This window comes from Lissotriton vulgaris, chromosome 3_1 (assembly GCF_964263255.1).
Source record: "Lissotriton vulgaris chromosome 3_1, aLisVul1.2, whole genome shotgun sequence".
NCBI lineage: Eukaryota > Metazoa > Chordata > Amphibia > Caudata > Salamandridae > Lissotriton > Lissotriton vulgaris.
This window is the reverse complement of record NC_141689.1, coordinates 1,061,318,553-1,061,335,918: the sequence shown is the minus strand read 5'-3', so window position 1 is coordinate 1,061,335,918 and position 17,366 is coordinate 1,061,318,553. Positions and strand designations below refer to the sequence as shown.

The window sequence follows — 17,366 nt, the reverse complement described above, 5'->3', positions numbered from 1 at the left end:
ACTAGTGTCTCATTTGTTGTTTTATGTGGCGAAACAAAAACAGTAAATGTTCGAGACTTTGATGGAAATTTAACTTGTATGAGCAAAGGCAATGTTAAGCACAGTAGAATCACTGCACTGCCATTTTTTCCCCTCAACATGAAGTCTTTTGTGACCTAGAAAGAAAACAAGGTTTCTGTACTTTCGGCAGTGTAATCAAAAACTGTAGCTGTTCTGTTTTTCAATCCTGTTACTGTTATAACATATTATTGGTCTGCGTATACAGTGTTTCAGAGGTTTTTGTTGCTTGGCATATATATATATTCTTGAAGTTGCCTTCATGGTGTCATAACCTACCGAAGACAAAAAACCTAAAGGTATGGAATTAAAATATTACTTGGTCTTACAGGATCAGAAAAAAGGTCTGCAAAGGGTGCACAAAAAACTGGAAGACTTGGAAAAAGAACGGTGTACATTTCTGGGAACCGTAAGAACTAAGACAGAAGAGTTAGCTCGCAGTGAGGAAATAGCGGAAGCACTTAAATGTGACCTTGAGGTAGGTGACAGTCTCTTTTGCCATTGAAGCTGGGACTGACATCAGCAGGCCTATTCATGTTTGGTACTCTTCTATCATCCTATCAAGATTGCCTGCTATATATTTTCGATATTTGGTGAGCTTACCATCTTCTCATTGGGTGGTAACCCTACGAAGTCAGAGATGCTGAGATCAATTGAATAAAGGTGTGTGATGTATGCTTTAAAGTGATCTTATACTGGTATGTTTTCGTCTCTGATCAGAAACATCTTTTGGACTTATGGGGCCCTGGGCACAGACACACTTTGGGGCCTCCTTTTGAAACCTTTAGACTTAATAATGAGGTTCACTACAAAGGGCTTTCACGAATCTCTCCTGTAGTTTTGACTTGGTTGATAGGTGAAAGTTGTGTAACTTGATGGAGTCAGCTGGGATAGATCTGCCATTGCTGAACCTTATCAGGCGTTTACATTGAGAAACCACCACCAAGGTACGCTATAAGCGACTAGGAGACTGCACACACCCTATAAAGGTGGTCAGAGGAGTAAGGTAGGGAGGTATAATAGAACCATTTCTGTCTAGATGCAGTCCTGGGCCAATGAAGTAATGATCCTCCCACAATTGGCTCCCACTGTGTCCCAGTCCTTTTATACGCAGACAATACGGTTTTTATATCACGAACAGCAATTGGTCTACAGAATATTTTAAATGGTTTTAATGTTTTATGACTAATTTAAGCTTTGAAGTGAACCATCAACAATCTTTTATTTTAACTTGTGGCCCTAACAATACAAATGTAAGTCTTTTTTATCAGGGAGTCCCCAATCATTAAGGTATCTCACTTTAACTACCTAGATGTTCTGTTTGAAGCTAATCTGACATGGAGCAGGCTGATTAACCAGAGAATACAGAAAATGGGGGTAGTTTGCGAGGTAATTTTTAGATTCGCAAACAAATTGGACCACAAGCAAATCAAGGAGATGGTTCAGCTCTATAAAAGCAAAAGTCTCACTGTAGGAACATATGGTTCAGTTGTGTGGGGTTATGAAGTCCCGACTAGAATGCATGCATTAGAAAGCAAGTTTCTGCGCAGGATTCTAGCTATCCCTAAATCATCTTCAAGCCTTGTCTCTCACATGGAATTAGGCATGGACTTCCTGGAAGACCAAGTAAAAATGGGTTTCCCTTTTGCTTTGGGTTAAAATCTGGAAGACCAGCGAGGCATATTGTTTTAGGAATATCCTGGGTGATTGTCTAAACTTAGATAATAGAAAATCCATCTCTGGGTTGGCATATGTTATGAAAACATTCATTGACTTGGATCTAAGCACACTTTTTGACTCCTCAGATAGCATTGGGCCTCAAAGTAAGGCTATAGTAAAGAACAAAATCCTTATGCTAAAGGAGGAGCCTAGAACTGTAAGGTCATCATATAGTGCCTCAATCCTTAATAGTCTGCCAATTTCCATACCCCCTGGGATGGAACACTATTTAACATAGGTGGAAAACCCAGAACACAGGTTTTATCTTACAAGGTTAAAATTAATACCTTTCTACTAGTTTTCCCTCTCCCGGGATCTTGGTTTGATCCTCTTCTAGGTTGCCTATGTAACGATACCATACTCCAATCGACTGCACATTTCATGCTTTTTTTGCACTCTAAATAGTAGTTTGAGATTTTACTTTTTACGACTAATTCTAAAGCCCTAGCACTTTACATCTCACCAAGAAGGGATGATCTTTTTTAAATGTCTTAATACACCCACAACCTGCTTTACTGTTCTTAACTATATTACTGCTGCAACCAAATTGAGGTAGAGGTATGTCTTATAACATCTCTTAGTGTTGTTTTAATACATGATAGATAACTAACTTCCCCATGAGGATGATAATCATTTTGAAGTTTTTAATTATTTGATTTATTTGATTTTTATACATCCATTGCCTTTCAATTATATCTGTTGTTATTTGAGAATTGTTATGTTTTATGATACATCAGAACTTTTAGATGCTAAAAAATGTATTTTATGGTCATCAACTCATGAAAAATAATGTGTTAATGATATTCTAAATTTCGATCCTCAGCATGTATATGCCTTTTTATTTTATGAATTCAGTTTCTAAAACTTTTCTTCCTTTTATCTGATTTAATGTATTTTTAAACTTGTGTTTTTATGTTTAATTTTATGACTGAATAAACTCTATTGAACGATCGAATTACTTAAATAATATGAGAAAATACATATCTGCACAACACTGTGATCATCCACATGACTCCCTGGCCGTATACTCTCTAACAATTCACTTCCTTTAACTAAACCACACATCAGTCACTTCCCTTGTTAGACTGCCACCTTCCTTGTGATCTGCAGACATTATCACGGCAAAACCTTTATCAAGTAAATCACAGAACCCATTAGTATCTCATCCATTATCTAACGCAACAATCTGTTTTTCTTGGATTTTAAATCCCATAGCAATTCACCCAGCGCTTTAAATGAAGCACTAGTCAACCTTATTGATACATCTTCTTAAAACAATCTATTGAACCAAATCTAAATCAATTGAACCAAACCAGCCAAAAGTTAATGCTGTTAATTTGGTCTTAATAGCCAGCAAGGGTTTTCAGATGACACTGGATGGGGCAGATCTCACCTCCATCTTTAGCACTATTCCTCTCATTTCAACAACTCACCACTGTCAATCAAGTACCCACACACCACAGTACTGCTGCTTTATGGACTTACACTTGAAATCTCTCTAGCAAGAACTCATCACTCCAGCAATCATAAATGACTCCAATGCTGATGTGAGTTTCCTACTACATTACGTTATTCACACCCTCTGATGAAGGTGTGCTCCCTGCATCTTGAGGCACCTAAGAACTCACTGGCAGAAAGTGACTGCTAAGGAAGAAAAGAACTAAAACAAAACCCCAAATATAAGAATGACAAATTTCTGATTTTACACACAGAAATGTAATTTCCAAAGCCACCTATAACAAGTCTGTGATTATGGTGACTATTCAAAGCCATCAAGGTCATCATCAAGGCCATGAGGCATTGCCTCAGATTGATCCCAGGCCCACAAACTGGCAGCGCTCAACTTGCAATTTAAATGGCAATCAATTACTCACCAAAGTGACTGAGTCTAGTGCAGCCTCAGTAGATCAACGCTGTCTTTCTTATCCCTCAATGTAGTATACTGCACTAGACCTTTCTAAAATTATCTTCTCTTAAAGACATTAAACCTGTCTCCAGAGAACCACTCAAACCTTTCAACGCAGTCAATGCACACCTTGCTTCAATCCACCGCTTTGCCTACCTCAATAGTACACCGACCTCAAAAAAATTCTTTTGTGTTTTGTATTTTATGTGTTTTATATTTTTGTGTATGTTAATTAATATAAATTTATGTATTCAGGTATAATCAATTTGATTGTTGAATAAGTTGACATATTGAACGAAAAAGAATGAAAAACAAGCCAAAAAAACCAAAATAAAATATTTATATATATTTTTCTAAATAATGTTTTTGACTCTTTAGTCATGTGCACTTGGTCGCTACTGGTTTGAATTTATTCTTTTTTTCACCCAAAATGAGATGGCATATATTAATTGAATGTTTGCTATAGTTTCTCACTTTCCCATTGACCTTTTCTAATGCAGTCAGAACTGAAAAGAGCTGCTGCAACAGAAAAAAGTTAATCTCAGGCACAAAGACCCTACCAACTATAAACCCTGGACAAACCTATCTTTCTTCAAAAACATTATTGTGTAAGAAATTCCTGTTCAACTAAAAAACAAGTTAGCATTAATTCCATCATACAAGAAAGCCAAGCTGGTTTCAGACCATGCTGCAACACAGCACCGAAACAGCATTCTTCCAAACAATGTATGGGACCTTCATGGTTATACAGAAACACCCCTACCTGCATTTCCTGGCACTTATTAATCTCTCTGCCACCTTAGATACCATAAACCATGAATACCAGATCAGTATCCTCTTATCACACATTAGGTGAATGAAAGTGAGTCTCATAATCAATAGAGGGAGAATGAATCACAAACGTGAAAGTGCTGGAGTCTCGGGGAGATTGTCTCGGAGACCCTCAACCACACTTGCACGACTTGTGGTGCATATTATCTCCCCTCATGTGGTTTGGTGGATAGTGTCATCATTGAATATTTGACTTAAGTGTTCTATGTTTCAAATGACCTACCATTCTTCACCAGTAGGTAGACTGTTTGAAACCGGACATTAGTGAGAAATAAAATTATCTCCTATCCTTTATTGGAGAGTATATTGAGCAAAAAAGAGAAAGGCGGTGTGGAGTGGATGACCTAGTGGTCGGGTCAACATTGTTCGGCTGTGAAATGCCCCAACAGGTCTTATGGCCTTCGTAAAGAACCAGAGAGTTTTATTATTTTACTCACAGTTTAGGGAAGTTTACTCACTTACCGCTCTTCGCCAGAGAGCATGTTTTGCTCATGACTGGTTGGTGTTAAAGGCACAGGCTTTGGCCCATAACTTTTTTATGGGGTTCTCAATAACCCAGAGGATACGAAAGACAACTCTTATGGGAAAATTAAGCCTCAACTTGAGGTGAGGCTAGAGAGACCGGCAGAATTTCTGCATTAGACAACTTGCCTGCTTTGCTGGTAAATCAAAGGCTCCATGGTAGCAGCAGGGCAGAAACCAGTGCTGGACATTCAAACCTGTAAGCCATAATTCCCAAATCAGCCAGACAGAGCTGCAGGGCAAAGAATAAAAAGTGGAACACCCACCTCGACACCTCTACCAACCTCTTGAAAAAATTGGAAGCACATGCCTATCAGTAGCTGGGGCAGTTCTTGGGATCCTGCCCCTCATGTTCTGCGTGGCTCCTCAAAGGCCTCTGGGATAAACTAATGTGTGCCTTGACAGCACCTCACAAGGGGAAACCAATCATGAACTAGCACTCGGCCCTCTATTCCTTCCTCGTGTGAATAGATAGCATCTCCTCTGATTTTGACTTATAAAAGAACCAGGCCTACATTACTGTGGCAAAATGATTGCTGAAGAGAAGCACTCTGGTATGGTGCTACTGGATCGCCACTTGGGAAATCAACTGGAACCCTACCAGACCAGTCCTGTGGCCGGTCCTGTGTTTGTGGGATGATGAGGAGAAGTAAAGTGTATTGGTTAATCCCCAGCACTTTCTCAACCAGCTCAGAGAGGCTCTGTTTGCTGCTGGAGCATGGGTCCTTTTTCCACTTGTATACTATGAGCTGTGTGTCGGGTTCTGGGAAACCTGAAGGCCATAGCATGGATCTGGAGTGGATTCAGAAGCAAGGGAATGTCTATCTAGGTGATTCACTGTATTCTAAAGGCTAAAGGCAAAATGTGATGAGGTTGTGTGGCACCTATTAGTGTAGAATGACAAAGGTAATTTGGAGATCCTCAGCAAAAAAAGGATTCTGAAATGACAGAAGTATCAATGTGGATACAGGAAACACACAACCTCAGTACCAAAGATTTTCCTGTCTTTTTCAGAAAAAGAAGGGGTCTTGGTAACAGTGAAGATACATTTCAATTCACATTTTTTTGATTGTTTTTAGCCAAACTGGCCATAACAATCAAATACATATTATACAAAGCACATTCACTTCATAAAGGTTTCCCGCAATTAAAATGATACAATGTCATCAATATTCTGATAAAACAATTTTGCTTACATGATTTATCTAATTTACAACCTACCACTTCAGAGAATAATTACTCTTGATTGTGCAAATATAGTTCTTCTTACTACAGATTGAATACATGGATGTAATATATATAGGAAGATCAATTTAAGAATCAAAAAGCATGCTAGATAAAAAAAAGATATTAAATAATCTGAGAAAAATTACAGACAGTACTGATTCGTAGGCCCCTTAAGTTATCAGGGAGGATAGCTAGACATGTTTCGAATATCATATGCTAAAAAATATATCAACGCATTTTTCAACATTAGATAGGATCAAGGCTGCCACGTGAGTGTCAGTAAACCTTTTCATAACATTACAATGAAAAAAAAGGTTTTATAAAACCAAGCCTGCTTGATGTTATGCCATTTGATTTATCTCGTCTGAGCAGCCAATTTGTAGCAATAAAGCCTGTATAATTTAGCAAAATGTTCTTGCCAGTCGAACTGGCGACTGGTTTATAGGTGTCTAAGTGTAATAGGACTCAATTACACGTTGCCCGATGGAACTCAATCTTCTAAATATATATATTTTTTAATGGCATATGACTATTGAGCCAGCTAACCAGTGGTCCTTGAGCGACTTTGCAGACATTCAGTTGCGTTCAGTTTTATGTGCATTTTTGCTCTTTCTTTCCTTGCTGCATAAATGTAGAATGAGACAGCCAGTATTATACCTCTGTCATCAATTCTCTTTCAATGAGCCTCCGCCTCATTGCATGTAGAAGAGTGGTCGAATGTAGTATTTATGAAGATATAATGTAAAGCAGCACAGCAGGAACAAATGAGATAACGTCTCTTGGCCTCCCAAAGAGCACTGGCCATAATCTGACCTCTCGTCTAAGGATGGTGACCACCTTTTGGTTGCTGAAGCCTCTGGTAATGTCCCCAGTCAAAGTTTTAAATAAAGAGATATTTTTTCTACAGAGTAAATATCATCAATACAATTGATAGGGGCCAGATCTTGTTTAAAAGAAAAACTTTTGACAAGGAGCCTAGATTATTAAAGTTCACTTGGTTTTTATGATTCCAATATCCCTTCATTGCCCCTTCAAGACTGCCCTTCATAATCATTTCAGGATGAAGCCAATATTCCTTCAGTTCAATGCTGACCCGAACATCTGACAGATGGGTAAACCATGGTAGCTTCTGATAATCTATGTTGCTTCATGATGTCTTCTAGAGTGAGTCTGTATGATGCCAGTTCCTCCTTAGACCATATGCTAAACCAATCCAATATTTTAATGAAGCCAATGCAACATAATCCTCAATTTTCCCTAGAGCTAATTCAGTTCTCACAGCCAGCATTGGCGTGCCACGACCCAGATGTAATAACCGTTGAATGAAATTATTTTCAGTGATTTGTAATCCTGCAGTCTTCTTATGTCCGATGATCTCTGTATAATATAGCAGCCTTTGCTTTCATTTTATAAACCGTTACTGACTTTGCCGATTGATTGCCACAGGCATTTGAGAATCTCAACAACGCTCCAGCTTAGTGGACCAGACTTATGTTACTTTTAGATAACTGACCACAAGAGTTTTTCGTCCAATCGAATACCTAATTAGTCATAAGTGGATACTTGATTTAGGGGTATCTTGTAAACCTTAAATGTGGCTAGCAGTTTTTGTTTTTGGTTGAGAATCATATATTTTGTTTTCCCAACATTGATGTACTATTTCCTAGCCGCGCAAAAAGACTCAAAACCTTTCTGCAAATGGTGCATCGACATCTCTTTTTTAGCCAACAGTAATGCACCGTCAGCAAAAAGCAAGATTGGTTTGTGGTCATTGCCTGAGATGGGTACATCAAGATTAAGGTCTTTCAGAGTTGTCGCAAGGTCATTTGTGTAGCAGATAAAAAGGGTTGCTGCTTAGACGCAGCCTTGTTTTATGCCTTGATGTATTGGTATTTCTGTTGTATATTCGCCTCTAGTGCTTTATCTAATCCTTGTAGTGTTAACAGAATGCAGGTCAAATAGGAGCTACGGGATTTTGTCTGGAATACTCATTCCATTTAGGATTTGCCATAATATAGAGCGATCAACGCTGTTGAAAGTTGTTTGGAGATTAACAAAGACCAGATAAAGAGGTGACTTTTTTAAACCAGTATATTTAGAGCAGATTAATTTCAATCTGAAACCCGGGTCTACGGTGCTCTGACCACTCCTGAAGCCTTCTTGATATGGTGAAATCAGTTCAGTTTCTTCCAACCACTGGTTTAAACAAGATAGAAGCAGTTTTTAGAAACTTTAAAAAAAAATATTTCTTTTTATTAACCATCAAAAAAGTTGACATTACAGGGCATTGGAAATACGGACATACATGCTTCGAGTCTAGAGCATATATGAGTACAAACTCACAAATTCAACTGAGTGACGACAGGGACTATGGCGTAAATTGGTCGTCTGAAACAGGGTCCGGGGGGGGAGCACAGATACATCTGCAATAGTTATTCCATTTGTTCAATATGGAGGACCATTTTCTGGGATATCTATGGGAGACATACACAGTTTTTTCTCTGAACATGCACCAGTCCATGTCGTTTTTCAAGGAGCTCCCTCGCACCTCATAACTGCGCTATGTTCCGCTTAGCTACCATTTGGCCCAGGGTAGCCCATATCTTATCTCTACTGTTGAGGCCAGTGGGCTCCCAGATATTCAAGAGGCATCTATTTGCCTCCGGCCGTATGACTACTCCTGACACCCAACTCATACATTCAAGCACTCTTGACCTATAGGACTGAATGAGGTGGCACTCCCAAATTCTGTGCATAAATGAACCAATTTGTCCACATCCACGCCTACAGTCACCTCATCCATCCTACCCATTTGAACCAGAAACATACATCCTTTGGTGAATCTTTAACTGGACCAGAGGTAGTCTAGAAGAGATGGCAACCTCCTTTGGGGAGGCCAGAGCCTCCTGCCACTCCTCATCATCTATCTCAAGCCCATCTCCCTCCCAACGCTTTCTCAGGAGTATCAGGGGATCCTGTGTGTTGTTGACCAGCTTTTTGTGTGTCAGAGATATAACCCCATCTGTTAAGTAACCCTCGAATAGTCTGTCCTCTAGTGGCGAAGCATCCGATAGGGAGGTGTCTTGGAATAGATTTGACTGTAGTGCGTGTCTAACTTGCAGATATCGGAAGTACTCTGAGTACGGAAGGTCGTGGCTTTGCTGCAACTTGGGGAACAACACCACCTCCCCGTTTTTCCACAGGTCTCTGACAGTAGAGATCCCGATCAGATCCCACCTGTGTGAACCCCTTGGTGGTGCCCAGTGTCACAAGACTTTCCGAGTCCCACAAAGGAGTTGCCAGAGTGAGTTTTCCATCCCAACCCAGGCTCTTGCTCGCCATATGCCACACATCCACCGAATGTTTAGTTGGGACCGAAAGGTGATACTGGTGGTGCCTAGAGTAGAGATCTCTGTAGTAGCCATTTATCCATCCTGTAGGCGGGATCATCTCCAATTTTATATATGCCGTGATTTATGGCCACCAGGTGTGCGGCCCAGTAATATCTCTTTATGTTGGGTTGATTCAGATGCTCCGTCCATCACCACCCCCTTTTGTACCGCTTTTGGCCGCCATAAGTGTGGCAGGGTATGCTCAGACGTGAGTCCCTTGTTCACTTTGCCACTGGATTCAAGCAAGCCGGGCTGAAGACGACTGGAATGCCAGAAACCGGTCCTCGGAAGCTTGTTTCCGTTCCAGGGAAGACATGGCTTGGCAGTTCGGACTGGACTGTTCTCATGAGGCACAGGGTCAGACTGATTGGCAAATAGCCATGTCTGAACTGGGGTGGCAGAGTGGGCTAAAGAACGGTGATGGATTAAACCCAGATCATTTGACTGGGTGTGAATGTTTGATTGATTCAGATGCTCCGTCCACCACCACCCCCTTTGGTACCGCTTTTGGCCGCCATAAGTGTGGCAGGATATGCTCAGACGTGAGTCCCTTGTTCACTTTGCCACTGGATTCAAGCAAGCCGGGCTGAAGACGGCTGGAATGCCAGAAACCGGTCCTCGGAAGCTTGTTTCCGGTCCAGGGAAGACATGGCTTGGCAGTTCGGACTGGACTGTTCCCATGAGGCACAGGGTCAGACTGATTTGCGTATATCCATGTCTGAACTGGGGTGGCAGAGTGGGCTAAAGAACGGTGATGGATTAAACCCAGATCTTTTGACTGGGTGTGAGTGTTTGATTGATTCAGATGCTCCGTCCATCACCACCCCCTTTTGTACCGGGAAGTACTGTTGAGCACCCCGAACAAACTATTTGGTACATGCAGAAAAGAAAATTCACACTCAAAATTGTAACTGGGAATAATTTAATGATTGTGCAGTTTCAATCCTTTAAAATGATACACTACTACCTGATAACTTATGGCAGGGCCATCTGAGCATAATCTAATACCATCCCTGTACTACCTTTTCCAATTTAGCCTACATGTCTGATCCTGTGGGGTAATGTCACCACTATTAATACCCCCACCAGGGATGGTAGTACAAATGTAATCAATTGTAGTGTTCGATCCCCTTCCAGTAAAGGAGGTAGTACTATCCCCAACCTTGTCTTCCCTCAGGTATTGTAGGTCGAAATCAGCCAGAAAAACCTCCGGTAGTCCTCCTTGCTTTGCATGCTCAAAATGCACATTTGAGAAGTCCCAAGGGCCAAGGTCAACAAATGTGTGGCAATCACTGGGGCATGGGTGCACATTAAAACCCCCAAGAATTATGACTGCATAAAAAATATTTTGCTTATCCCTGTATGACTCTAAGAAAGATTTTAAACTTAAATGGTGCTTGTTCATAACATTTCTCTCAAAACAGTTATAAAAATTAACATTGAGTAATTTTGGTGTGTTTATGGTTTTTATATGAACCACCAAGAGGTTATTGGAGCCCTATTAAAGCTTACAATGGGTACACAGAGTGTTGAGGGAGATAAGGGTAAGTAAACCACCTTTTCCTCTAATGGCCCGAGAAGGTCATGCAGGTTCAAAATTGGTCATAAATCCATCAACAAAGAACGTATAAACAATTTCCCTAGTTTTTTGTGGACCTACAATGTGCTATTCCCTTAGACCATCAACCCATCTAGGTCTTCTCTTTTGCTGTTAAACCCAGCAATATTCCAGTTAAGAACATTTAGCTGGCTAACTTGATTGACTCCCACCTCATTTACACTCCTTTAAAGGGGTCTATCAGTTACTGAACAATCCTGGGTCTGGGGTAGAGAAGGGGGAATCGGTGTAAGTCAATCATTTTTACCAGATGTGGTGTTATTTTGTACAGCTTTGTTTTCTGTGTCACTGGCCAGAATTTCCTGTGGGAATTGGTGTAAAAACTGATGTTTTTGGGATGGCCCTTTTTTCTTGACACCCACTTAATAGACCGCCTTGGAACTTTCCAGGAAGGAGGTGATAATGCACACTTTATTTTGGAAAGGTTTGTGAAGATTCGTCAAATTGCACCAACATTATTAGTGAACAGAAAATATGCTTCCTATGGAAACTCTGACCTAACTATAATGTCACAGTGGGAACCACCACTGTTTAATTTAGATATATAATACATGTGATTCTGTAATCCCTACATATTCACCAGTCTCTGATTTCTTTATAATTGGTGACTTATGACTCACCCAGTTACAGATTCTAAAGAAAATATGTCAGAACTCGACTATTATAACTTATTGCAGGCCAGTTCTAACCTCACAATGCCTGCTGCCGGAACCAGCTTCCTAGGTGAAAGGCAGGCCAGGTCACAGAGCATACCTCAAGCAGCTTTTTAGCAATAAAAGCAGAACATTGCTTTTCATTCTTCTGCTCTATTTTTCTATCTTAAAATGGCAAGCAGAAAGAGCATTTTTATTTTTGCATTCCTTACTTAGATAAAAGCTAGAATCTTTCTACACATTCCGAGCTGCTGCAGTGTTACAAAAAAGCGCACATTGAACTTCATAATATAAAAATCTAGTGTAACACAATCTGTCTAGACATTAAAATTCCCTTAAAATCTATAAGCAACCAACATAGTTATGTAAAATTTGTAAAACATTTACAAAAAACATTCAAGTTTGTATCTTCCAATTCCCAAGCTAAAAATATTATATTGTCAAATTGCCAAATTTGCTTAATTTCAATAGCAAGTATCATAAAAGCATCAGACAATTCATTTTTAAAATACACTGTATACAGATAAAAGTTTTCATTAAAAAATCGCATAATGTTATATGTGATCAATCAGAACATTATAAAATAACATTTCAATATAACAAGTTTCATTGTAATACAGCCAAGGTAAAAAAGAATTTCCATTTTGAAAATTGGAACCCAATGTGCCCTGTATGAATGGCAACGCATAGATGTTTCATTGGGCACTACTCGATCATTTGTCATGTGCTCTGCATTGTTCTCCATAGGACTTATAGTATGAGGTTAGGTCGCTTTTCGTAAAACATTATGTCTGACTATACAAGCGCAACTCAAGAACTTGGCCACTCCTCAAGCAAAAATTGTTCTTGCATCAGATTTTAAAATGCGTAAAGCAATGCGGTCATCAAGAGTGCCTAGTTGCTTGCAGATTGGTGTTAGCCATCTAGACCTTGCACTTTCGTACACCGGACAGGCAAACATGAAGTGGGCAATGCTCTCCTTTGGTGCCCTACAACAAGGACAGTCTTCTGTTGGTTGTTTTGGGGAGCGCCACTTTGCAGTCAGTTCGCGATTGGGAGCGACTCAAATCTAAAATGACTGTAAAGTGCCCAGTCTTTTGGTACCTGGATTGTATACAAATAGGGTTGCAGGCTTCTACAGTGTTTGTGCTGAAAGAATTCTTCTGTAAGCCTTCCCACATTTGGATTACTAAAATCCCGGTTATCAATCCTGTCCCAATAGTTACGTTTCAGCTCAACCTTGCTCGGGGGAATTTGATTATCTCAAGAGTCCTTGAGTCCTATAGTTATCATTAGTTTCTTGACATTAGATATCCACTTAGCCCTGTGGTTAACATCAAGGTTCTTTACTTCAGTGAGTGGTTTGGCATGGTTCGTAAGTTCGGTGGTCCACCTAATGCGTGCCCAAAAGAGCAGTGGGCGTAGCTTTGCAATGTCACTGAATGAGCATCTACCCATGTCCAACATCAGGGGAGTTAGTGGGACGTTCCGGGGTAACATGACCAGATCCCTCAAGAACTTGTGTTCTGACTTGCAGATCTCATCAACATTGTCGAATCCACATAGCTCGGCCCCATAAAGTGCCGAGTTGACTGCCTTTGTGTCATAAACTGTGGGAGCCGGGGCAACAGGCCTACTTTGCGAGGAGCGATGTTCTTTGCTTAGTGGCCCGACCGCACTTATATGGCTCAAAAGCATTTTGTCGAGATGGGACCTCAATAGCATTTTTTCTGAGAGGCGAATGCCAAGATAGTCAAATGTGCTGACCCTCTCCAGACATGTCCCTTCAAGAGTGAGATTATTTCTAAAAGATTTGTGGGAGTTGAATGTCATAAACTTGCTCTTAGAAGTGTTTATGACTAGCCCCCTGGAGTTACAGAAAGATTGGAATCTATTCAATAATTTCTGTAGCCCAGCTGGGGTCTTGGAGATCAGCAGTGGGTCATCAGCAAACAGGAGATTAGGTACCTTAGCATCCGCCAGGGCCGGGGCATAAGCTGGATCTTCTTGTGGAAAGCGAACCACCCCAGTCACGTATAAAGAGAACAGGGTGGGTGCCATCACACAGCCCTGACATACTCCCTGTTTACTGGAATCCTTGCATTCAGTTGACCTTGAGACCCCCATCTCACCTGTGCGTAATTGCCCTTATGGAGTCGAAACAGTCAGTTGAGGATTAAAAGAGGGATGCCCAGATCTCTCAATATTTGCCACAGCCTTTTTCTGGGGACCTCGTCGAAGGCAGTCTTTAAGTCTATAAAGACTGCCTCTGCCGATCACAACAATTTTCAAGTAAATCATGAGAAGTGAAAACGCCTGATCCACTGTTCCGGTGTTGGCCCTGAATCCCGCCTGATATTGGGAGAAGATGTCTTCATCCTCGGCCCAGGATTGGATCCTCTGCAGCAGGACCCTGCCAACTACCTTCTGGATTGCGTCAATCAAGCTGATTGGTCTGTAGTTAGCAGGGTCCTCTATAGCTCCCTTCTTGTATATTGGGACTACCTCTGCCCCCTTCCATGATTCCGGTACTGGGCAACCATTACAGATAGAATTGATTAGAATTGAGATGTAGCGTGCCCAGTTTCGCGGGTCTGCAAGGAACAGGTCTCCAGAGAGGCCGTCAGGTCCTGGGGCTTTAGCAGGGACTATCTTGCTTATGGCAGTTTCTACTTCTACCAACGAAAAAGGTTCACTGTTGCTACCATCAGAGGGAATAGGGTGACATGTGATTAACCCTTCCTGGCAAACGCCATTGGACCCCGCATAACGTTTCCCAAAGTGATCGTGCCAATCCTGGAATGAGATGTGATTGGGGATATGATCTACATCCCTGTTACCTGCCCATCTACCAAGATTCTAAAAAAGATTGTTCTCCCTTGCTATACTAGCATCCTTTAGTTCCTGCCAGCGATTCTGATCCCATTTCAGCTTTGCGTAAAGCAAAGCTGCTGTGTATTCTTGCCTTGCAATTTTGATCACAGGGCCGTTCTTGGTTCTAATTGCTTCAGCCAATGCCTGCCTCTTGAGTGTGCAATCCTTAGCCTACCATGCCTGCCTGTTCTTTGATTGCACGCCAGGTTTGATGTGTTTACTAGGTACCTGAATGTATTCGCCGATCGGTTCAATTGTGCTTGAATGGATGGCAGGGACATTTGTAAGCCCAGCTACTCTTACCATTGCCTCCTGTAGCTCTAGAGTGTATTGCTCAAAACTTGCCTTATTCCTTCTATTTTTAAGTGTTTTACAGCAACCTTGGGTCATTTGAGATACCTTCTGCAATTTGAGGGGACCACGTCTTTAGTTGATAAATGTGTAGGGGTACTCGAGGGGAGACGAGAGGAGACCCATGGAGTATTTATAGTCACGCAAAGAGGATTATGGTCGCTGTCCGTTGTGTTACCCACTGTCATGTCTATACTGTTTCCCCATAGTCTTTTGTCTAATAAGTCATAGTCAATGCGGGAAGGGCAGCTGGGTGTATTATAAGTATTGCCCCTTGGGCATCTGATGTAGTTCTGCCATTTGCTGTCGTAAGGCCAAATACTAGGGAGAGTGCATTAAGTCGAATTGCTATCTGCAACCATCTTTTGACGGGGGTAAGCTTAGTGTAGGGACAGACCATCTTCTATCATCTTCCTCAACCCCAAGCATGTCCTCTGTACTTAGCGGCTCAAAGGTGCAATTAAAATCCCCTGCGACCACAGCTCTAGATTGTGGCAAGCAGCTAGATAAGCATTGTTCCATTAACATAACTTACAGTCCCCCTTATGTACACATTAAATATGTTGAGCATTTCACCCCACCCCTTGTCCCCTTGATAGTGATCCCAAGATGTCAATGCTCCCACTTTGTTGTACAGTGATACTACAACCCAAGGCGATGTTGACCCAGACAATCGACCCTACCGAGGGGCGCCCTTTTCCCGTAGTGATGGCTGGGGAGTAGAAACAGCTATAGCCCCATTTATATAGGGGGACCAGACTCCAAGCTTCTTGAAAAAATACAATGTCAAATCCCTCTATCAACTCGTTCCAGTGGGGCAAGGACACTTTCTTACTGAGCCTGGCAACATTCCAAGAGATGATCTTTATCTGTTGTAGGGAAGTCGGGTCATTGAGGGATTAGACACATAGGCCCTTGTAGTGTCTATTTGCAGAAGATTTTGGGGAATATGTTCAAATCTAGTTGTATCTGGCTCTGGACCAAAGCAAGGGATTAAGTTGTTTTGGGGGCTGCTTTTGGTTTTGGAGGGGTATCGTGTAGTTTCCGATGTGGCTGAAGGGCACTTTGCAGTGAATCGACGGCTTCTATTGAGGTCCCTCCTCTTAGGGTTCACAATGGATACTTGGTGTGTGGCCTGACTGATGTGATCATAGGAGGTTGCCTGAACTGGATCGCTGAGGAGCCAGGGGGGCAACTACAGTACTCCAGTACCAGAAGATTTTCAGCCAGATTGGCCTTGGTCAGGGGGAGCTCAATGCAGTCCAGAGGTTGCGTAGGGGACGTGCTTCTCCGAGCCCTGATGATATCCTCTCGTATAACTGAGCAACAACCCCTAACGTGGCGCATCCAGTGAATTGTTTTATTGATTAAGGAGTTTTCATTTTCATAGCCACCCATTGGTTCTTACTTGGGAACATTTACCATAAGAATTTTTTGCCCCTGCCAAAGGGGAGGCATTGCTGGAGAAATCCTCTGATCTTTTACAAGGGGGCGTGTAACTAATTGTGGAGTAGGTGGTCTGGTGCGATTATTAGGGGTCTGAGAGTGAACATATTTATGATGGTTGTCTTTGAAATTGTCAGCATGTTTTGGCTTTGAGGTTGTTGGAACGTGCTTAGAGGTCGTTGGGGTGGTTAAAGAGGGATCGTTTCCCATTAGACCTCTTTCCTTGTGGGAGGATGGGCAAGCTCTGTTAGCCTGTCTGCTTTGCTTGTGCGGAGGGTGCACAGTCTGCTTATGCTTCTGAGGTATATCCTTTAGGAATCTGACAGTAATGATGAGCTCTTCAATCATATTTTTCATAGTTGGTGCAGGGGACTATTGATTCAGCTTCTATAATACCTACACATTCGTAAATGAGAGCGTCAATTCTGTCCATCATGCAGTTGTTGGGGGCATGCTTGTGAGCTTTCTTTGCCTTTTTTCCCTTTCCCGACCACCCGTTAGAGCCACTTCCCACTCCCTCTCCCTCCATCATTTTCCTTTTGCCCATCTTTTAAGCCTCTCGTAAGTTTATGTAATACAGTACTTTCTGTGCCCCCAAGGGGTGTGTGCCCCCAAAGCCCAAAGTCAATTGTTTTGATCGAAAAGAAGTATTTACTATGTCCATAAGCCTGACACAAAGTTTGTAATAACGGCGTCCCACAGATAACCTCAATCAATGAAAAGTTCTTAATACAAGTGTTATTCTTGGTACAGTACCTTATCGAGTTGCG

At 41.5% G+C, this 17,366-nt stretch overlaps 1 protein-coding gene across 1 annotated transcript in view; it reads left to right on the top strand.

Annotated features, from left to right (window-relative positions):
- The first annotated feature begins 358 nt into the window (after positions 1-358).
- LOC147727391 (coiled-coil domain-containing protein 171-like) overlaps positions 359-17,366 on the top strand; it is a 1,936,181-nt gene continuing 1,919,173 nt past the window's right edge. Inside the window, exon 1 of the mRNA XM_086963620.1 lies at positions 359-535. Coding sequence (XP_086819746.1) covers positions 359-535 — 177 coding nt within the window. The remainder of the gene's footprint in view (positions 536-17,366) is intronic.